General features: G+C 42.8%; 1 protein-coding gene across 1 annotated transcript; it reads right to left on the bottom strand.

Moving 5' to 3' along the window:
- On the bottom strand, nucleotides 1–21,975 carry LOC118362918 (alpha-1D adrenergic receptor-like). Its single transcript, XM_035743649.2, has 2 exons — nucleotides 20,525–21,975; nucleotides 1–1,917 (listed from the first exon to the last, which is right to left on the bottom strand). The coding sequence occupies exons 1-2, from the start codon at nucleotides 21,474–21,476 to the stop codon at nucleotides 1,325–1,327; spliced, it is 1,545 nt and encodes a 514-aa protein (XP_035599542.1). The 5' UTR covers nucleotides 21,477–21,975; the 3' UTR covers nucleotides 1–1,324.
- Between the last annotated feature and the right edge of the window lie 1,909 nt (nucleotides 21,976–23,884).

Below are 23,884 nucleotides of genomic sequence, written 5' to 3'. Positions count from 1 at the left end.
TCCAGGACTGACATCCATTTTATTTTGCTTAACATTGACAGACGTCATTGAACCATCAGCAAATACAAACGAAACGAAAAGCGTATTTTTGGCAAAGAACAGACAAATACTGTAATCAACGTGTTCAAGGATTTCATTCTGTCAAAATCCTTGTCCTTTTTCAAAAGATAAATGACCTCTCCTCTCTCTGACCTCTCTCCTCTCTGGCTCTGATTGCAGTTAAGGTAAATACACCATGCTACTCATTCAACTGCTCCGGACATTGTTTCCAGTCTGAATGTGACCCATCACTTTTATAATGCAATTTCACAGAGGTCTGCTAATGTCAGTTCATCACAGCTCACCTCACTCATTCACTTAGCAAAATAATCAGATGCAATTATAATCACTCATACACTACCCTATGTTTACTCACTTCGCCCCGAAATTTTCCTGTGCAATGCTTTCGTCATTCAAGTCAGTGGCTTTCACTTTGTGATATGTGCTTTCTCTAAGAGAACACGCGTCTATGCCCAGCTGCATTGTGTTAAGTTGAGCTGGATGAGCTGATACCCTAGAAAAGGGGTGTTTGTCAGTAGGTTATGGTAAAATGGGAGTTGTGAGTTGGGACATTGTGTCTCGATGTTGCTGCTGGTTGTAGGGGTTGAGCTGTTTGGACTTGAGAGTGAGAATGCTCAAAGGACATAGGCTGGGATCATCAGCAGCCCATCACTATCAATGAGAAGTCAGTTTGACATCTTGCCACTTGTCCAGAAAGTGCCTTTTCCATACCCACTTATTGTTCTGCGCTTCTCTTTTTAACGCAGCTCAAATAAATAACGCTCCATTCCACTTCACTTCAATCGCCATCCAACAAAATGAAACAAACGCAATACAATCATTAAGGTTCGATATCATATTTTGGAGCAATTTGTGCTCGGATCAAATTGGGCCATTTCCAGACAAAATGAACTCAGGCCTTTGATCGATGTCCAAACAACTCTCTGCAGACAAATGTTCCTCCAGTCTTGTTTGTTTGCTGGTCAAATGGTCCCATGATAACCCCAAGTTCCGATCTTACATTTTGTGGAATTTCCTCATTCCATTCCATTGTGCAAGTAGAAAAGAGCACTTCCTTTTGACTCTTACCTCTTTCTGCTTTGCAACGGCAAACCCCAACTAGGTGATTTAAGGTGAATTATATTGGTCATTCCCTGTGTTGATACTCCAATGGCAACCATCACGTGCTTTCACTTGCAGCGTCACTGCAAATGTCATTGAAGAAGCAATTGAAATGACAGTAGCCATCCACATTCGCCACTCCCTTTGTCTGTCCCTCTAGAATCTAGATGTCTGTCTCCTTCAGGCTGTAGCACTCTGTGATGTCATAGATCTGATAGCAGCTCTGCTCAGCGACGTCGTTGTAAATCCCCATGGAAACCGTGTCAATCTCTGTCCTCGCAAGGGAGGGCGTCGCGACGCCTCCCTTAATCTTATTGGACAGATTGTTCATCTTCTCCTTGAGCTGGAACGATGACTTCTGTAGTGGCGGGAACAGGCTCCACCCTTTAAAACTCAGTGAACGTCCTTGAGTACCCTTGTAGTAGTGCGAGCTCCCGCACGACTCATGGTTGATGGAGTACCCCGGCCGGTAGTCTGTCACACTGGCATTGCCAATACCCATAGTACCCATTTCCCTGCCATCTATACCCTGGTTGTGATGGCCCTTGACAGCCGTGCGCCAGTGCTGGTCATAGAAACGCCGCAGGACTCGGCGGCGGCGGTGGCACTGGCAGCGGAGGAGGCTGGTGAAGGCGCGCTGGAACTCTTTGCTGGAGCACGGGTAGATGACAGGGTTAATGCAGCTGTTGAAGTAGCCCAGCCAGAAGATGACCTTAAAGACCATGTCAGATGGCTTCAGTGCCGGGAAGAAGGAGCCTGGGAGGGGACAGAGGAGAGAGGTGTTAGGATCTGTGATAATCTTGAAAATTTTGTGTGTAAGACAAGAATTGGCCTCAAATGAGATACATCTAGCTGTTTTTGCTATGCATCGTCAAGAGCGAACGGCAGCTTCTTCGGGCAAGGTTAAGGTGGGAGGTGTATGTTTCTTTGTAAACAGCTGGCGCGCGATCTCTGGAAGTCTCTAGATTTTGCCCACTTGAGTTGGAATACCTCTTGATAAGTAGCAGACCATACTATTTATCTAGAGAGTTTTCATCTATTTTTTTCATAGCTGTCTATTTACCACCACAAACCGATACCGGCACTCAACGAGATGTACAATATAGTGCCATAAACAGCTATATAGGGCCAGTGATTTTAATGCAGGGAATCTGAAGAACTGTCTTACCAAATGATTTCCAGCATGTCACCTGTGCAACGAGAGGGGAAAAACTCTAGATTACTATCACACCTTGACCTTGGAGATCCTTTTTATGTCTCTATTTTGGTTTGGTCAGGGCGTGAGTTGGGTCGGGCATTTCTAAGTTTTGTGTTTCTATCATTTTCTATCTCTATGTTTTGGCCGGGTATGATTCTCAATCAGGGACAGCTGTCTATCATTGTCTCTGATTGGGAACCATACTTAGGTACCCTTTTACCACCTATGTTTGTTTAGGGCACATAGCCTTTGAGCGTCACGGTTTGGTTTTGTAGTGGTTATTGTTTTTTTTGGCGTCATTTTGAGTTAATAAAGAAAATGTACGCTCACCACGCTGCACCTTGGTCCTCTCCTTTCATCAGCCGTGACAATTACCTTTATTCCACCAACAGAAATGTATACAAAGCTCTCCCTCGTCCTCCATTTGGCAGATCTGACCATAACTCTATCCTCCTGATTCCTGCTTACAAACAGGAAATACTAGTGACACGCTCAATATTGAATTGGTCCAATGAAGCGGATAATAAGGTAGAAGACTGTTTCGCTAGCACAGACTGGAATATGTTCCTGGATTCATCTGATAACATTGAGGAGTTTACCACATAAGTCACTGGTTTCGTGAATAAGTGCATCAACGACATCGCCCCCCATAGTGACCGTATGTACATATCCCAAGCAGAAGCCATGGATTACAGGCAACATTCACGCTGAGCTAGAGCTGCCACCTTAAAGGAACGGGACACTAATCTGTATGCTTATAAGAAATCCCAAGACAACCTCCAAGCCATAACGTCAATACAGAACTAAGATCGAATCCTACTATGCAGGCTCTGATCTTTTTCAGATGTGGCCGGGCTTGCAAACTATTACGGATCACATTTACATTTACATTTAAGTCATTTAGCAGATGCTCTTATCCAGAGCGACAAAGGGAAACCCAGCCGCGAGCTGCTCAGTGACGCAAGCCTACCAGACAAGCTAAATTCCTTCTATGCTCACGTTGAGACAAGCAACAGTGAACCATACCTAAGAGCACCAGCTGTTCGGACAACTGTGTGATCTTGCTCTCCGTAGCCGATGTAAGACCTTTAAACAGGTTAACATTAGTCTGGAAAGAGCAGTGTGGAGTGCAATTGAGATTGCGTCATCTGTGGATCTGTTGGGGTGGTATGTGAATTGGAGTGGGTCTATGGTTTCCGAGTGGTGTTGATGTGATGCATGACCAGCCTTTCAAAGCACTTCATAGCTACAGATGTGAGAGCTACGGGTCGGTCATCATTTAGGCAGATGACCTTGGCATTCTTGGGCACAGGGACTATGGTGGTCAGCTAGAAACATATAGGTATTACAGACTAGGTCAGGGAGAGGTTGAAAATGTCTGTGAAGACATTGCCACTTGGTCCACGCATGCTCTGAGTACACGTCCTGCTAATCCTTCTGGCCCCGTGGCCTTGTGAATGTTGACCTGTTTAAAGGTCTGACTCACATCGGCTACAGAGGGAGTGATCACACAGTCGACTGGAACAGCTGGTGCTCTCATGCGTGCTTTAATGTTGCTTGCCTCGAAGCGAGCATAGAAGGTATTTAGCTCGTCTTGTAGGCTTGTTTCACTGGGCAGCTCACGCCTGGGTTTCCCTTTGTAATCCTTAATAGTTTGTAAACCCTGCTACATCCGACGAGCGTCAGAGCCGAAGTAGGATTCAATCTTAGTCCTGTATTGACGAGTTGCCTGCTTGATGGTTTGTCTGAGGGAATAGCGAGATTTCTTATAAGCGTCCGGATCAGTGTCCTGCTCCTTGAAAGTGGCAGCTCTAGCCTTTAGCCTTTAGCTCAGTGCTGATGTTGTTCCATGGCTTCTGGTTAGGATATGTAACTGTGGTCACTGTGGGGATCACGTCATCTATGCACAATTGATGAAGCCGGTGACTGATGTGGTATACTCCTCAATGCCATCGAATAAATCCCAGAACATATTCCAGTCTGTGCTATTAAACAGTCCTGTTGCATCCGTGTCATCTGACCACTTCCGTATTGAGCGAGTCACTGGTACTTCCTGCTTTAGTTTTTGCTTGTAAGCAGGAATCAGGAAGATAGAATTATGGTCAGATTTGCCAAATGGAGTGCGAGGGAGAGCTTTGTACACATCTGTGTGTGGAGTTAAGGCAGGCTAGTTTTTTTTCCCTCGAGTTGCACATATAACATGCTGGTAGAAAAAAGGTAAAACAGATTGAAGTTTTCCTGCATTACTAGAAGTTAGGTAAAACAGATGGAAGTTTTCCTGCATTACTAGAAGTTAGGTCAAACAGATTGAAGTTTTCCTGCATTACTAGAAGTTAGGTAAAACAGATGGAAGTTTTCCTGCATTACTAGAAGTTAGGTAAAACAGATGGAAGTTTTCCTGCATTACTAGAAGTTAGGTCAAACAGATTGAAGTTTTCCTGCATTACTAGGAGCACCGCTTCTGGTGAGCATTTTCTTGTTTGCTTTTGGCCTTATACATCTTGTTGAGTGCGGTCTTCGTGCCAGCATTGGTTTGTAGAGGTACATAGACCGCTACGAAAAACGGTACTCTTGGTAGAGATGTTTCAGTGGAGAGGAACGCTTGGTACAGCCCCCACGTCCCTAATCTCATCTCATCTCCGCCACGGTGTTGACTGGCCCTCCTTTCCTTCATCTCTCCCTGCCCTGGCCTGAGCCCTCTCCTTAGGGACCCGTGGGCAGTTTCGTTTAGATTGGAGCTGACGTGGCACACACGCACACTATCCTTGTGGGGACCAAACAACTGATTCCCATTCAAAATCCAATTTTCCTTAACCACTAACCCTAAATCTCTAGGGCTTAACCTATTCTTAAAGGGACATTTCTATATTTTTAACTTCATATTCATCATCTCCAGCACCACCCCAACATCAACATATGTGAAAATAGCGCTTTTCTATGTTTTGTACAAAAAAAAAGGAGATAGATGTTTCCAATGACATAATCAGCCAATTAGTAGGCAATTAATTAGTTGGCAATGCCTACTCATAAGTGGCTAAAATCACATAAGGCACACCAATATTGCTGGAAAAACCTGTCTTCCTCTAAGTTTTTTAGTACTGTAACGATCGTTTTTGGAAGGATTGGACCAAGGTGCAGCGTGGAAGGCGTTCATCATATTTATTAATGTGAACCAGCAACAAAACAATGAAGAGTAACAAAATGAACGTGCAGCTTTGTAGGGCTGAAAAGCAACAATACAAAATCAAGATCCCACAAACAGGTGGGAAAAGGCTGCCTAAATATGATCCCCAGTCAGAGACAACGATAGACAGTTGCCTCTGATTGGGAACCATACCAGGCCAACATAAAAAAGAAACAACAAGACTACCCACTCTAGTCACACCCTGACCTAACCAAAATAGAGAAATAAAAGGTTCTCTAAGGTCAGGGCATGACAACTACAAACATAGAAACGTCCCATTTTAACATATGTTGGGGTGGTGCTGGAGATTAATATTAAGTTTAACATTTAAAAAAAAAATCCTTTAAACCTAACCTTAACCCCAAACCCCTAACCTTAACTTCTAAACCTAACTCCTAACCATTATTCTAACCCTACCAAATAATTAAACAGCAGCAGTAAAATAACAAGTGCGGCTATATACAGGGGCTACCGGTACAGAGTCAATGTGCGGGGGCACCGGTTAGTCGAGGTAATTGAGGTAATATGTACATGTAGGTAGAGTTAAAGTGACTATGCATAGATTATAAACAGAGAGTAGCAGCAGGGTAAAATAGGGGTCTGGGTAGCTGTTTGATTAGATGTTCAGGAGTCTTGGCTTGGGGGTAAAAGCTGTTAAGAAGCCTCTTGGACATCGACTTGGCGATTGGTACAGCTTTCCGTGCGGTAGCAGAATGAATAGGGTGACTAGAGTCTTTGACCATTTTTAGGGCCTTCCTCTGACACCACCTGATATACAGTAGAGGACCTATATGGCAGGAAGCTTGAGCATTTGCCATACCAGGCAGTGATGCAACTAGTCAGGATGATCTCGATTGGTGCAGCTGTAGGACCTTTTGAGGATCTGAGGACCATTGCCAGATATTTTCATTCTCTTGAGGGGGAATAGGCTTTGTTGTGCCCTCTTCACAACTGTCTTGGTGTGTTTGGACCATGATAGTTTGTTGGTGATGTGGACACCAAGGAACTTGAAGCTCTCAACCTGTTCTACTACAGCCCCGTCGATAAGAATGGGGGAGTGCTCGGTCCTCCTTTTCCTGTAGTCCTCAATCATCTCCTTTGTCTTGATCACATTGAGGGAGAGGTTGTTGTCCTGGCACCACACGATTAGGTCTCTGACCTCCTCCCTATAGGCTGTCTCCTCGTTTTCAGTGTATTGGTGCAATAGCTAATTGATGTAATAGCTTACAGTTTTCTGATTTAATTATTGTGGTAGGCTCATGTTTTTATTTTCTCCCCCATTTCGTGGTATACAATTGTTAGTTAGTTACTATCTTGTCTCATCGCTACAACTCCCATACAGGCTCGGGAGAGACGAAGGTCGAAAGGCATGCGTCTTCCGAAACACAACCCAACCAAGCAGCACTGCTTCTTAACACAGCGCGCATCCAACCCGGAAGCCAGCCGCACCAATGTGTCGGAGGAAACACCGTGCAGCTGGCGACCTGGTTAACGTGCACTGCGCCCGGCCCGCCACAGGAGTCGCTAGTGCGCGATGAGACAAGGATATCCCTACCGGCCAAACCCTCCCTAACCCGGACGACGCTAGGCCAATTGTGCGTCGCCCCATGGATCTCCCGGTCGCGGCCGACTGCGACAGAGCCTGGGCTCAAACCCATATAGGCTCATGTTTTACTGCTACGACGTACCCACATGATTTATTTTGCCGGGACACCGTACCGGACCGTACCGCCTTACTTTTACCCCTGACCCTGACCCTAACCCTAATTGTAACCCTAACCCTAAACCTAACCCGTAAGCCGAAAATAGCCTTTTTCTTTGTGTTCCTTGTTTTACTATGCTTGTGAGGAAAACACACACACACACACACACACACACACACACACACACACACACACACACACACACACACACACACACACACACACACACACACACACACACACACACACACACACACACACACACACACACACACACACACACACACACACACACACACACACACAGTATACATGCAAGTGTCAGCATTGCACCGGCTTCACAGGCACTATACCAGTAGCAAAGATGTAAATAGCAAAAGAGAGGCACGCTTGCAAGTAGAGAGGAAAGGAGGTAGTGTAGTGAGGGAGGAGAGGAGAGGTTATCATCAGCCATCATCACCCACTGGAGTGGCTTTAACAACCTGACATAGGGTCACAACAGGCCTCCTCTCTTGGCCAGTATGGCGGTAATTTGGGTGGTAGTCAGGTCTCTGAGATGAAAGCGTGCTCCTTTTGGACAAGATTGGTGTGTGTGTGTGTGCATACATATGTGTGTGCAATGGGTAATTGGCGTGTCTGCGTGTGCTTGTGTGTAATGGGTAATTGGTGTGCTAGTGTTGCTTGGAGGAACCCACCACCACCAAGCCAGATTTTTGTGGGCATTACTGTACATAACGATCCCTGTAAAGAACCAGACAACCCCTTGTGACCCCCTGTGTGGGATCTGACTGATGACACCATTATAGACTACTGTACTGTTGTCGGATGTATGTGGCCCATTAGGCTACTACTACAGGAAGACTCGGTACCATTAGGTGGGTGATGGAGACAGAGTGAAACTCACTGGTGGTTCATTGTTTGAGGTCTTGCTTTGTTTTCTCTCGTTATTAGTGTTGTGTACTTGATGTAGAAGGCTGATGACGAAACAAAGATACAACTATCATGCTCTTTTCTGCCAGTTTTGGGGGAACTATACAATAGTTTGCTGTTTGCTGTGATTGAGCTTGCCTGTCGCAATGTAACCAATGAAAGAGTCCCTAAAGTGTGCCCATGTAAGGGGGTGCGTGTTGGTGGCAGGGAGGTCAGGGGCAGGAGATCGAACTTGGTATCAATGGAGCAGTTTAATAAGTGCTCAAAAACTCAGAAAACAAAAATGTACAAAATAATACAAGTGGGTACAAAACCCGTCGCACCACAAGAAAATAACTTGCACATAGCTTACAAACAAACAGTCACCGACAAGGACATGAGGGGGAACAGAGGGCTAAATACACAACATGTAATTGATGGGATTGGAACCAGGTGTGATACAAGACAAGACAAAACCAAAGGAAAATGAAAAGAGGATCATCGATGGCTAGAAAGTCGGTGACTTCGACCTCCGAACGCTGCCCGAACAAGGAGAGCGACCAGCTTCGGTGGAAGTCGTGACAGCCCATCAGGCACTCTAGGCAGACTCAAGGGAACGTTCAAAGTATTTGAAAAGATTTCAAACCCAAGTCTGTTGTGTATAAAGTACACACAGATTCATTATTCACACTCACATGCACACACTCCTAACTTTGCCGCAGGGGGGGTATGTGTCATATAAACAGCTCTATACCCTCCTTCCCCTAGTCTGCCCTCATCTGCCCAGTTTGAGATTGGTTTTCATCTGGTGCGGAGCTAGGAATCGTGTTTCAAGAATGAGTCATGCCAATTTACATCTGCCAGAAGGAGAGATTTATGTCCCTTTGGTCCTGTTCTTCCCAGAGGCTTCACTGCTGACTGGTTCAACACAACAAAACAGCATTAAAATGAACTATCAGACACAAGGCATCATAGGAAAAGTAGTTGTGTATTGATTCTAATTGGCAAAATGACATCAACTTTGAGCGATGAATTCCGATTGTAGTCACGAGTCATATGCCACTTAGAAAGTGCCTGGATTGATTTGGCTTGTTGCCTTGACACATCGCCACTGTTGCCATGACCACGTCAGCAGCTGGAGATTAGTAACTACTTTATAGTACTTTAGCTGCTTTTAGGAGTTTACGGAGTCTCTTTTAGGAGTTTACGGAGTCTCTTTTTTTTGGTATTTTGTAAGGATATGGTTTTGAAAAGTTCAGTCGTGACAGTTTAACAGTTCCCAGAGTCCCAGCCTTACAGTGCCTTCAGAAAGTGGTCATACTCTTTGACTCCTTGCACATTTTGTTGTCTTACAATCTGAATTCAAAATGGATTTAAATATGATAAATTGTTTCACCCATCTACACACAATACCCCATAATGACAAAGTGAAAACAGGTTTTTGAAATACAGACCAGCTGCACACCTGGATTGTGCAATATTTCTCAATTCTTTCTAGGTGTGTCCAAACGCTTGTCTGGTACTGTACCTCAACTGGTATGCCATCCAGCCCTGGAGTTTTTATCTAGAAGTTCCTCCTCTGTAATTAGGCGTCCAATGAGTATTTCTGTATAGCTGTAAATTTTACACTATTAATTTAAAAAAAATCCTTTCTAGTAACTTCAGTTTGTGGATATGGAGGAGACTGAAATTAAAACATATGCTTAAAGTACGTTGCTTCCTCTTTCAAAATATAGTTTGGTGAATCATGGATGACTCTGTCATTTGTAAATGATTTTTTTTTATTTATTCTTAAAGCTCTGTCAAGTTGGTTGTTGATCATTTCTAGACAGCCATTTTCAAGTCTTGACATAGATTTTCAAGCCGCATTAAGTCAAAACTGTCATTAGGCCACTCGGGAACATTCACCATCTTCTTGGTAAGCAACTCAAGTGTATATTTGGGCTTCTGTTTTAGGTTATGGTCCTGCTGAAAGGTGAATTAGAATTTACTTGAGTGTCTTATTGCAAACAGGATGCATGTTTTGGAATAATTGTATTCTGTACAGGCTTCCTTCTTTTCAATCTGTCATTTGGGGTAGTATTGTGGAGTAACTACAATGTTGTTTATCTATCCTCTGTTTTCTCCTATCATAGCCTGTCACATTCTGACCTTAGTTCCTTTGTTTTGTCTTTTGTTTTAGTATGGTCAGGGCGTGAGTTGGGTGGGTTGTCTATGTCAGTTTTTCTATATTTTTCTATTTCTGTGTTTGGCCTGATATGGTTCTCAATCAGAGGCAGCTGTCAATCGTTGCCCCTGATTGAGAACCATATGTAGGTAGCCTGTTTTCAATTGTGTTTTGTGGGTGGTTATTTTCAGTCTTTGTGTGTTTGCACCAGATAGAACTGTTTCAGTTGTCACTTTGTTGTTTTGTATTTTTGAAGTGTTCAGTTTCTTATTAAAAAGATGAACACTAACCACGCTGCGCTTTGTTCCGATCCTTCTTCCACCCAAGACAACCGTTACATAGCCATTAAACTGTAATTGTTTTAAAGTTACATTTAAATCCCTGAGCGGTTTCTTTCCTCTCCGGCAACTGAGTTAGGAAGAACGCCTCTATCTTTGTAGTGACTGGGTGTGTTGATACACCATCCAAAGTGTAATTAATAACTTCACCATGTTTAAAGGAATATTCAATGTCTGGTTTTGTTTTCTTACCAATCTACCAATAGGTGCCTTGATTTGCTAGGCATTGTATAACATCCTTGGTCTTTGTGGATGAATCTGTGTTTGAAATTCACTGCTCAACTGAGACCTTACAGATCATTGTATGTGTGGGGTACTGAGATGAGGCAGTCATTCAAAAACAATGTTAAACTGTTATTGCACACCGAGTGAGTCCATGCAACTTATGTGACTTCTTAATTAAGCAAATGTTTACTCCTGAACTTGTTTAATCTTGCCATAACAAAGGGGTTGAATACTTATTGACTCAAGACATTTCTAAAAACATAATTCCACTTGGACATTATGGGGTATTGTGTGGAGGCTAGTGACAAACAATCTCAATTTAATCTAGACCAACATTGATCACTATATATATATATATATATATATATATATATATATATATATATATATACACACATACAGCGGGGGAAAAAAAGTATTTAGTCAGCCACCAATTGGGCAAGTTCTCCCATTTAAAAAGATGAGAGAGGGCTGTAATTTGCAAATAAATTCATAAAACATCCTACAATGTGATTTTCTGGATTTTTTTCTCATTTTGTCTGTCATAGTTGAAGTGTACCTGTGATGAAAATTACAGGCCTCTCTCATCTTTTTAAGTGGAAGAACTTGCACAAATAGTGGCTGACTAAATACTTTTTTGCCCCACTCTATATATATATATAGCCACGGGGGAAGGCTATGCTTACAGAGGTAGTCTATTGATGGACACAACCTGCTAAATTTGTCAAGCCCTTGTCTTCTTTCAAATAGATAATGAGAGAAACAAATGGCAAAGCCCCCCTCGCTATTGGCCAAAGTACTCTCAGAACCTATCAAGAATGTGAAATGAAAAAAAAAAGAATCCTCAAAGATAACATCGTGCAGGCCTGTTTTTCCTGAGCTAATTATTTCCTTTGGCAAAGCAAAGCTCCCCTTGCCCCCTCCCACCTCTCCATGGGTATGGGGATATTCATAATGGTATCATGTGAAAAAAGCGCAACAACATGTTAGTCATGTCCAAAATTGCACCCTATTCCCTATATAGTGTACTACTTTTTACCCATATGGCTCTGGTAAAAGTAGTGAACTATGCAGGAGATGGTGTAATCTTTATTTATCTAGGCAAGTCAGTGAAGAACAAATTCTTATTTACAATGACGGCATACCCCAACCTAACCCTAACAACACTGGGCCAATTGTGCGTTGCCCTATGGGACTCCCAATCACTGCCAGTTGTGATACTGCCTGGAATCGAACCAGGGTCTGTAGTGATGCCTCTAGCACTGAGATGCAGTGCCTTGGACTGCTGCGCCACTCAGGAGCCCATTTTGGGACAAATCCATACAGTCGTCTCGTTTTGCTTGGAGTCAAAGACCTTCCTTACAACATCAGTGTCTTCAATAACATGGTGATACTGGTGCCGAGGCCATCATCAGATGCCTTTGTAACAATCAGAAGTGATACGTAACTACAGTTTCAGGTTACGTACAACGTGTCTGTTCTGTTTGTAAAAGTACTGAGTTTGGATATCTACAGTACCAGTCAACAGTTTGGACACCTACACATTCAAGGGTTTTTCTTTATTTTACTATTTTCTACATTGTAGAATAATAGTGAAGACCTCGACCCAATTGAGATGGTTTGGGATGAGTTGGACCACAGAGTGAAGAAAACGCAGCCAACAAGTGCTCAGAATATGTGGGAACTCCTTCAAGACTGTTTGAAAAGCATTCCAGGTGAAGCTGCTTGAGAGAATGCCAAGAGTGTGCAAAGCTTTCATCAAGGCAAAGGGTGGCTACTTTGAAGAATCTCAAATATTGTAAGGGAGTGCGTAACTGGCGGCAGGGAAGTCAGGCGGAAGAGAGCAAAACTGGGTAATCAACGGAGCAGTTTTATTCATAAAACCACTGGAAACCAGAACAACAAACAAATGGGTACAAAATCCGTTGCGCACCAGAGAAAACGTGCACATGCACTTACAATCAACAATTCCGCACAAAGACATGGGGGGAACAGAGGGTTAAATACACAACATGTAATGAGGGAAATGAGACCAGGTGTGTGGGAAGACAAGACAAAACAAAAGGAAAATTAAAAGTGGATTGATGATGGCTAGAAGACCGGCGATGCCGAGCGCCGCCCGAACAAAGAGAGAACCGACTTCGGCGGAACTCCTGACAAATATAACATATATTTTGATTTGTTTAACACTTTTTTGATTACTATATGATTCCATATGTGTTATTTCATAGTTCTGATGTCTTAACTATTATTCTACATTATAGAAAATGGTAAAAAGAAAGAAAAACCTTGAATGAGTAGGTGTGTCCAAACTTTTGACTAGTACTGTATATGGTTAGAGTTGTATTACTAATTACTATGCCTTCCTGTGTATCCTATATCAAGGTTTCTGTCACATTACTATACACATTGTCTACTGCATATAATATATGACGAGTTTATCTCCTTAAGGCAGAGACATTACGGCCTCAAAATTTATTTTTTGTTTTGTTCCTTGGCTTTAACAGCACACGGCCCCAAAGTTGATATTTTTCTCTGTTTTAGATTAGACCTATGGAGAGCACTGACATTTTGTTTTTTGAAAAAAGTGAAACATTGGGCTTGACTGTATTACAATATTTTCTCCTGCTGTCAGTCTGTCGCAGTTCCGCCGCCACATTAACACGGACATTCCTACAGCGATAAGGCTCGTAGGAGAAGTGTTAAACATTATCTCTTTTGAACTGCTCTGCATTCCTAGAATTGGAGGGTCGCTCGACATTTGAGTGGCGAGGTGATGACATTTGAAAGATTTTGGCAACTATTTAAGGCTGTGTGTGTGTGTGTTTGTATGAGTGTACGTGTGTGTGTACCTGTGCGTTTGCGTTTGCGTGTGCATTTGTGTGTTCGGACAAATGCTAAAAGCTTGTGTTCCAACACAAATAGATGTGTCATGGGGACTGGAGCCACAGAAATTGAGTCACGAGCATCACCAGAGCCACATTTCTTTAGCCTAAGATAATGACAATGCCTTCAGTGGTTGCTTAGTGTGGATTTATTGTTGCACCCTGAATGAAATGTCTTGGCAGTTGACTTCCTCGCTCTGTGCACTATCATGAGGTTACCAAGCGATGTTTCTCACTTCGTTCTACCAAGACATTGCATGCAAAGGCTAACTCAGAGACACGAAGAGGAAAGGCAGAGACGTTTTGAGAGGGGGAGAGAACAAAAGAACGAGAGGGGTATTGTACGTGTGGAATGGTGCCATCTTTACCTCCTCCCTTCCCCCTCATCCTGGCTGTTGGGCGTGTGTTGTTGAGACTATGGGAGGAATTCAATTACAGCTGTCATAAGGGCAGTGGACCGTTGGGTTCCTGGGGTCAGCGGCCTGAATACCGCAATTAGAGTTATACCCATCTCTCTTAATAGACTCTTTCGTGTCGATGAAATATAAACATCCTTGTTTAATATTTCACTTTCTTAATAGTGCACTTGGAATATGTAAACATAAGCACAGTGAAAGAGATATATAACTTAAAAGTAATTGAATCGGGGTTGGGGAGCTGGGGACTGAGGGACTGGAGGTTGGAGGGCTGGAGGACTGAGAGGCTGGGAGGTTGGAAGGCTGGGGCTGGGGGGCCTCAGCTAGCCTGGCACAAGTAGCAGAGCGTGCTGGTTGGAGCCGAGCCAGGAGATGCTATCAGCCAAGCAACAGCCAAGTACGCACAATAACATTCCGGGGGATTGTAGGAACTGAAATCTAAGGAACTCAACTTGATTAGTAGGCATAGTATGTTATGTGTAGGCTTATACAAAACAACGAGGCTGTGTTGGCTTGCAACAATGTTACAAACAGTGGTCCATTGAGATGGAAATCCCCAATGGTTTTAAACACACTTTCCTTTTTCAACCTAACACCTGTGGTGCGAATAGGATTTCCCATGATAGAAATCCCTATTGCAAAGTTAGTTGTTGTTTACTCTCAGAGGTAGAGTACAACTTCTGAAAGATGCCTCCCTCTCTAAACTCTATGGTGCCTGACTAAACTCCACCCTTTGTTCCAAAAGCAATGTTTGCCAGAACATCGCTTTTAGAATTACCCATCTCTAAAATATTTTGTCTATCTTGGGGGCACAGTCCATTTGTTCTGTTGTTCTGTTGTTAAGAGTACAGAACTGCAGCCAAAAATGTGCGCGCTGGGTGGAACTAACGAAGTGGTGCGGGCCATCTTTCTGCTTTTGAATGATTTTCCTCATACATACTGTAAATAATGCAATAGAAAGGACGAGGTATAGAGTGTGTGTGTGTGTACCAGTGGAGGCTCCTCAGAAGAGGACGGGGAGGACTGTACTCCTCAGTGAATTTCATAAAAATAAAAATGTTAAAACATTTTAAAAGTTATCCTTTTTAGATAAAACTAGACTAAAACTAGACCGTTATCAAATAATTGATTAAAATACACCGTTTTGCAATGAAGATCTATTGTAGCCTCAACAGCACTTGGTATGGTAGCACCATGGTGTAGCCAGAGGACAGCTTGCTTCTGTTCTCTTCTCTGTACATTGACTTCAATACAAAACCTAGGAGGCTCATGGTTCTCACCCCCTTCCATAGACTTACAGAGTAATTATGACAACTTCAAGAGGACATCCTCCAACCTATCAGAGCTCTTGTATATCAGAGCTCTTGACATGTTGTCCTCCCAATCAAAAGATCAAATAATGAAACTAGTACTGAAAGCATAAGCTACAGCTAGCTAGCACTGCAGTGCATAAAATGTGGTGAGTAGTTGACTCAAAGAGAGAGAAAGACAATGGTTGAACAGTTTTGAACAAATACTGTACATGTCTTCCAACATAAAGGAAAAGCAAAGAGAGAGATAGAGATTAAAAATATATATTTTTCACTTTCAATTTCAATTACTTAGCTAGCAAACCCAGTTGTTCCTTCTAAATGTACCATTTCCATACTGGCTGGCAACGTTTTTATCCCTTGTTTGCTAACTAGCCAACTATGACTAACTTGCAGTCACTTCAAACAGTGCAGTCAGAATAACATCAACAGTAGCTGCATTTGCATTTGTTTAAGCTGTTTTCTACTGACATTTATTTGGATGCGTCCATAACAATGAGCTAATGAGGTGTGATTTCGCCTGGCATAGAAAATGTGCTCTCTTGTTAGGACACTGTTGTTCCGAGGAGCGGGCCAACAACACAGATAAAACAATCACTTCCAACTGACGCTGGAAAGACTGCAAACTAGCTACACTTTGTTTCGTTTGACCTTTTTTTCAATTGACATTTCTTTGTATACAGTGCATTCGAAAAGTATTCAGACCCCTTGACTTTTTCCACATTTTGTTACGTTACAGCCTTGTAAAAAAAGTTATTGAATAAAAAAATGTCCTCACTAATCAACACCCCATAATGACAAAGCGAAAACAGGTTTTTTGATTTTTTTGCAAATTTATAATATAATAAAAAACTGAAATACCTTATTTACATAAGTATTCAGACCCTTTGTTATGAGATTGTACATGATTTGGAAAGACACACACCTGTCTATATAAGGTCCCACAGTTGACAGTGCATGTCAGAGCAAAATCCAAGCCATGAGACCCAGGGAATTGTACATACATTTCAGAGACAGGATTGTGTGGCACAGATCTGGGGAAGGGTACCATAACATTTCTGCAGCATTGAAGGTCCCCAAGAACATAATGGTCTCCATCTTTCTTAAATTGAAGACATTTGGATCCACCAAGCCCTTCCTAGGGCTGGCCGCCCAACCAAACTGAACAATCTGGGGAGAAGGGCCTTGTTCACAGAGGTGACCAAGAACCTGATGGCCACTCTGACAGAGCTCTAGAGTTCTTCTGTGGAGATGGGAGAACTTTCCAGAAAGACAACCATCTCTGCAGCACTTCACCAATCAGGCCTTTATGGTAGAGTGGCCAGATGGAAGCCACTCCGCACATGACAGTCCGCTTGGAGTTTGCCAAAAGGCACCTAAAGTCTCTCAGGCCATGAGAAACAAGATTCTCTGGTTTGATGAAACCAAGATTGAACTTTTTGTCCTGAATGCCAAGCGTCACATCTGGAGGAAACCTGGCACCAACTTTACGGTGAAGCATGGTGGTGGCAGCATCATGCTGTGGGGATGTTATTCAATGGCAGGGACTGGGAGACTAGTCAGGATCAAGGGAAAGATGAACAGAACAAAGTACCAAGATATCCTTGATGAAAACCTTCTCAGGACCTCAGACTGGGGTGAAGGTTCACTTTCCAACAGGACAATGACCCTAAGCACACAGCCAAGACAACACAGCAGTTGCTTCGGGACAAGTCACTAAATGTCCCTGTGTGCCACGGTCCAGACTTGAACTCGACATCTCTGGAGAGACTTGAAAATAGCTGTGTAGCAACTCTCCCCATCCAACCTGGCAGATTTTGAAAGGATCTGCTTAGAAGAATAGGAGAAACTCCCCAAATACAGGTGTGGCAAGCTTGTAGCATCCTAATGAAGGAGACTTGAGGCTGTAATTGCTGGCAAAGGTGCTTGAACAAAGTGCTGAGTAAAGGGTCTGAATACTTATTTAAATGTGATATTTCAGTTTTTTGGGGGGTATGAATTTGCTAAAATGTCTAAAAGCCTGTTATTGCTTTGTCATTATGGGCTATTGTGTGTAGATTGATTATTAATTTCAGAATAAGGCTGTAACATACCAAAATGTAGAAAAAGTGGTGACACATTCATTACCATGGGTCAGCTGGAGATTTGAATATTAAAACAATGTTGTTAATGTCATAGAGACAGACAGCAAGGTTTATACATATTTCCGCGATTGAAAACTACATGTTAGTCTAAAAGAAATGTGAGATAATGTCTGGATGCTTTTTACAGTGGAGATCAAGTTTATACATTCCCTGGCTAGTCTGATGAAACTATGGATTGCGCAGTCAGACGAAACAGAATAAATAGGTATTTTAATGTCATAGACTTAGCTGGTGTGTTGTGGATTGAAGTCCACAAGCGAAGTGAAAAGGTAAGTGGAGGAGAGCGCATAATTGCGAGAAGGAATTACAACATGGCTGCTATGAAAGTGAACTGTGTTTGTGTGATCAGGGGTGTATTCATTTAGCCAAATTCTGTTGGAAAACGTTTCTTAAATGGAAGTAATCAGAACGAAACGAAACGATTACACCCTAGATCAGCTAGATACAGGCAAGAGTGTGCAAGGCAGTATTGAATGTGTCACTGTCTATCCATATGACACTTTCTGTCACCTCAACATTTTTCCTCGACCTGTGTGCACCTACGTTGTAAACTTTCATTCATAGGCCAGGTTGTAGCAACCTCATGATGGGTATAGGGAAAACGTCAGTATCATGTAATAGCCTTAATAACCTATCGCTGTTACATTGAACTGGGTGAATGGAATATGAATGACAGCCATCCAATATGCTCTAAGAGGCCATGCTCAAGAAAAGAAAGGTGTGTCCTCCCTCATCTTAAATGGCACTGTCCGCCATTGGTGTGTACAATGTGTGTGTGTCTTTCTTATTTGACATTACAGTGGGCAGAGACGTCAGTTCAACATTTAGTTTTGATTTGAGTTGTCAACTAACGTGAATTCAACGGGAAATCAACAAAAAATGTCACCATGTCATTGGACTTCGGTTAGAATTTGGGTGAAAAAAAAAAAGAAATGTCCTTACATGGATCCAATCAGTTTCCCATGTTGACTCAATGTCATCACATCATTTTGGGAAGGTTGATATTATGTGGAAACCACGTTGATTCGACCGGTTTTTGCCCAGCAGGATGTCATCATAAATGGCTCCGCCACACATCATCAGTAGGGTGAAACTAACCTGTCTCACAGCGGTCTAAACCCAGCTCACGTTCCCTATTAGCGGGTGAACAAGCCAACGCTTGGTGAATTCTGCTTCACACGTTTGACCCCCGCCTCTTTCTCATTGATGCTCCTTATAAAACGTATTACTTGACAAAATTAGGGTGGCATTTGATTAACTCCTGTTATGCCTCTCGTCTCTACATCTGACCCTATTTCACCAGTAAAGCACGTTTCCACTCATTAGCATTTTATTGACCGTCTGCCGCTCCGTGAGCAAGTCACCTGTATGTTTCTCAAATCACCATCAGCCAAAGGTTCTTGCACTGACTCTCACACATTGTTTTCATTGCTGTTTAATGACCTGTAGAGTATATTGTGTTGCGTTTGAACACCTTCTACTCCCTTTCAACTCCTTTTCTCTGTTGAGCTGTTTGTTGTAGAGAAATACATTGTAAAAACAAACACCCACAACTCGTATTATTAAGTAACTGGTTACAGGCCTTTTTCTTCTTCTGTTGACTCAACATCTCTGTCCTAGTGTTAACCTGAACTAAAAACTATTAGTTGGCCCAAACTAAGCTCCAAATTGAGAGCTTTGTCAAAATTATGTCAATAATAAAATGATGTTTTCTCAACTCATATGTTCATTCAAGTAGAAACTATTATTTGGGAATCTTAACTAAAAAAAAAAAGACTGTGCAGCTGATTACACACAGCTTATTAAACGTACATAGTTGATACACAATTGCATGGTGCATGTTCATTTATACAGTAATTATGATTCAACATGTCCTCACCTGGGATATGAACACACAACCTCTTGGTTCATGGCATGCCAATCTTCCTGCTACACCACCATGTCTGTGGCAGTTATCAATTAATCTGATTATTCTCTCATCATTGATTTCATGTACTTATTTAAGCAATTCAAATGTTCAGTATAGTTGTCTAATGTTGGTGGGGAATAGTATATATTTTAATGTGACTCCTTAATCACTATGATAAATAAAATCATTTATCTTGACTATACTTTTATGTCAGGAAAGTAATTGTAATGGCTTGTTTTTGCTCTTCAACATACTGCTACAAAAACAGTAGGGCTTTAAGGACAATTGTGATGACGCCTTTGAAGGATATTTTATGTCTATGGACTGTAAACAATACATTGATGAATTGCACATGTATATAGGCATATGAAAAATCGGACTTATAGTTTTGTGTAATGATGCCGGATGCCACAATTAGAACTCTTCAAGATAAGTTGTAGTACATTGTTACCGAGCCTATGTCGTGTGTAATAGTGCGTAATTGTGGATTTTCTCAGTATGCTACGTTTATCTTCCAGAGAAAAAGAAAAGGAAAGAAAAACCAATACCTCACAATTTCAGATACGAAAAGAGTGTTTTGTATTGACAGTTTGCACGCTGCGCGCAACATTTTCATACTAATTATGCACTTGGATGAATTTCAAACATCCTTGTTTCACGTTCTAAATAGTGCACTTCAATATGTAAACATAAGCACAGTGAACAAGATATAACTTAAAAGTAATTTAATTATATTTGAGTGATATGGACACGAGGTATAGGCTACATCCTCGCAGTAAAATGCACACTCGTCAATCAATACAGCGAATCCTACTGATCACACAAGGGAGAGCACCCACAAATGTACAGATTCATAGACGCGTATTTTACATATGGTTAAAACAGAGAAGCAATTAGACTGTAGTCTCTATTGTGGTCCTCTTTAACTCCCAATCAATTGCTAATTAAATGTTGATAATGCAAACCAACACTTACCCAGTGGTAAAACAAAGAAAAACGGTAGCCAACACAGGATGAACATCCCGACGACAATCGCCAGGGTTTTGGCAGCCTTCTTCTCCCGGGAGAACTTCATCAAGCGCACGGACAGCGAACTCCGGAACGGGTGGTTTTTACTCTTGGAAGTATCCTCCAGCATGCTCCGACAGTGAATCCTCAGCACCACTTCTATCGACTTATTTCTCTCCCGTTTGACCCCAGCTTCTAAACTCTTTGTAGTCCTCCGGGCCACCACGTAGACCCTGAAATACATCACTAGGATGACCATAAGCGGCAGGTAGAAGGAAAAGAGCGAGGAGAAGAGGGCATAGCCCGGTTCCTCGGTGATGCTGCAGACGCTGTCGTCGGTCGGCGGCGGTTCCTTCCATCCCAGCAGCGGTCCTATGGAGATGACCATGGAGGAGACCCAGACCAAGACCAGAATGACAGCGGCTTTCTTCTCCGTCATGATGGTGGGGTATTTGAGGCAGTGTTTGACCCCGATGTACCTGTCTATGGAGATGATACAGAGGCTGAGGATGGACGCGGTGCAGCAGAGAACATCCACCGCTGCCCAGATGTTGCAGAAGACACGGCCGAACACCCAGCATCCCAGCACTTCCAAAGACGCGGAGAAAGGCAGCACAATAATGCTCAATAGCAAGTCCGCTATGGCCAGGTTGACTATAAAGAAGTTGGTGACGGTCTGTAAGTGTCTATTGCATAGCACCGAGAGGATAACCAAAATGTTCCCAACGATAGCCACCAAGATGAACACGGATAGAAAGACCCCGACCGCAATGACCTGGGGGTCCAGGGTGATGTTGGTGCAGCTGGTGGAGTTGGTGCTGTTGTCTGTGAATAAGATTCGGCCCAGGAAAGATTCGTTGAGAGCTTTTTCAAAATATATTCCATCATTGCTTTCGTTCATCAAATTAGAATATGTCATTTTGAAACTCCATAAAGAAAACGTTACAGTTTGATTCCAAGGGAAAACAAAGTGGTTTTCATAATGTTTTGTGTGTTTCCATTATGAAAAGAAAACGAGATGAAATGGGACATTCTTCTCACAGATGTGAATTGTCTTGAATTTATAAACATCTCTAGTGTTATCTAGATTGTTTCATCTATTAAATGCGTATTTCTTCCCCCAACAAAAATAAAATCGATGCGCAATTACAGCACCATCCCTCTGTCTGAAAATGCGGGATCAACTATTCCTTTTATTTAAACTAAAGACTGTTCCAGCCAGGGATTTTCTTTGAGTTCTTTGAGGTAGTAATAATGTCAGAAAAGCTCAAATGAAGTATCAGTAAGTATATTTTTGTAGCTTCATAGCACCGGATGGTCCGATTCTAGTCCACTGGTGGTGTTCTTTTAGTAAGAAGTCCAACCCGAACGACAGAGTCTCAGCCTGCCTAGGACCCCAGCATCTGAGCCCTGCGCTCCTCCCTAGCAAGTGGATTAAGTGACGCGTCTCCTAATAACTGCGATGCCACGAGAGGGAGTCGCGCCCGTTTCCAAACTCAACGCGCATGCCAGTGTCGCCGCGAGTGTATATATTTTACCCACAGCCTAATATTCAGTTGATGTTTAGACTACTTCAGTATAACATCGCTGACATATGCAACCTGAAGCCAGACTACATGCAAACTTAACCCTTCAGTAAAATATAATACACTACATTGCCAAAAGTATGTGGACACCTGCTCGTCGAACATCTCATTAAAAAATCATGGGCATTAATATGGAGTTGGTCCAGCCTTTGCTGCTATAACAGCCTTCACTCTTTTAGGAATGCTTTCCACTAGATTTTGGAACATTGCTGCAGGGACTTGCTTCCATTCAACCACAACAGCATTAGTGAGGTCGGGCAATGATGTTGGGAGATTAGGCCTGGCTTGCAGATGGCATTCCAATGTATCCCAAAGGTGTTCGATGAGGTTGAAGTCAGGGCTCTGTGCTTGCCAATCAAGTTATTCCACACCGATCTAAAAAAAAAATGTCTGTATGGACCTCGCTTTGTGCATGGGGTCTTTGTCATGCTGAAACTGGAAAGGGCCTTCCCCAAACTCTTGCCACAAAGTTAGAAGCACAGAATCATCTAGAAAGTCATTGCATGCTGTAGTGTTAAGATTTCCCTTCACTGGAACTAAGGGACCTAGCCCAAACCACGAAAACCATCCCTATTCATTCTCCACCAAACCTTACAGTTGGCACTATGCATTTGGGCAGGTAGCGTTCACTTGGCATCTGAAAACCCAGATTTGTCCGCCGGACTGCTAGGTGGTGAAGCGTGATTCATCACTCCAGAGAACGCGTTTCCACTTCTCTGAAGTCCAATGGCTGCAAGCTTTACACCACTCCAGCCGACGCTTGGTATTGTGCATCATGATCTTACGCTTGTGTGCTGCTGCTCGGCCATGGAAACCCATTTCATGAAGCTCCTGACGAACAGTTCTTGTGCTGACGTTGCTTCCAGAGGCAGTTCGGAACTCGGTAGTAAGTGTTGCAACTTAGGACAGACGATTTTTATGCTAGACGTTTCCACTTCAAAATAACACCACTTACAGTTGGCCGGGGCAGCTCGAGCAGGGCAGGAATTTGACGAACTGACTTGTTGGAAAGGTGGCATCCTATGACGGTGCCACGTTGAAAGTCATTGAGCTCTTCAGTACGGACCATTCTACTGCAAATGTTTGTCTATGGAGATTGCATGGCTGTGTGCTTGTTTTCATTCATACCTGTCAGCAACGGCTGAAATGGTCAAATCCACTAATTTGAAGGGGGTCATGTAGTGTAAAATAGCTAGAATATAATAGAATAGAATGGAATAGATACTTAATTGTGCATTTTGTAGCTCTGGTACATAATGTTAGATGTGTTAGTATTATGACATATTTTTGGCAGAGATGTTTAAAACATAACAAATCCAAAACCACAAGTGAGTTGAAATGACCACTGCAACAAAAACACTGTCAGTCATGGCCCCAACCCAGAGCTGTAGGTTTGAGTGAAAATGGCCCTCTGGGTCCTAGCTGTAAAGTTGTAAGTCCCCAGTGACTCTGTGCAGCTGCTTCTGTCCCCCAAGGGAGGGGGGGGGTCGTTATGAGCCACCAGGGAGCTCCGGGAGGGAGCAGCGGAGGGGACACAAGCTCTGGGAAAATGGTGCGAGGCAGAATGCAGAGTCGCTGCCAGACTCACAAGGGGAAACACAATGCTGCGCTTCAATCTGCACTCCCTTTTTTTTGCAGTTGCATTTCAAAAGATACCTCCGTGGAGAAAAACAAGATGCTTGGCTGAGGAGTATAGGCTAGCCGTGATATTGCCTTAGAAAGAGGACTGAATTATGTATTT

This window comes from Oncorhynchus keta, chromosome 29 (genome assembly GCF_023373465.1).
Source record: "Oncorhynchus keta strain PuntledgeMale-10-30-2019 chromosome 29, Oket_V2, whole genome shotgun sequence".
Taxonomy (NCBI): Eukaryota; Metazoa; Chordata; class Actinopteri; order Salmoniformes; family Salmonidae; genus Oncorhynchus; species Oncorhynchus keta.
Note: the sequence above shows the minus strand (reverse complement) of the source record. Positions and strands in the feature narration are given on the sequence as shown.

Coding starts and splice junctions, on each gene's coding strand:
- LOC118362918 (XM_035743649.2), bottom strand. CDS start 21,476: ATGACATATTCTAATTTGATGAACGAAAGCAATGATGGAATATATTTT. Junction 1,918..20,524: donor TTTCTTTGTTTTACCACTGG/GTAAGTGTTGGT, acceptor GTCCCCTCCCAG/GCTCCTTCTTCCCGGCACTG.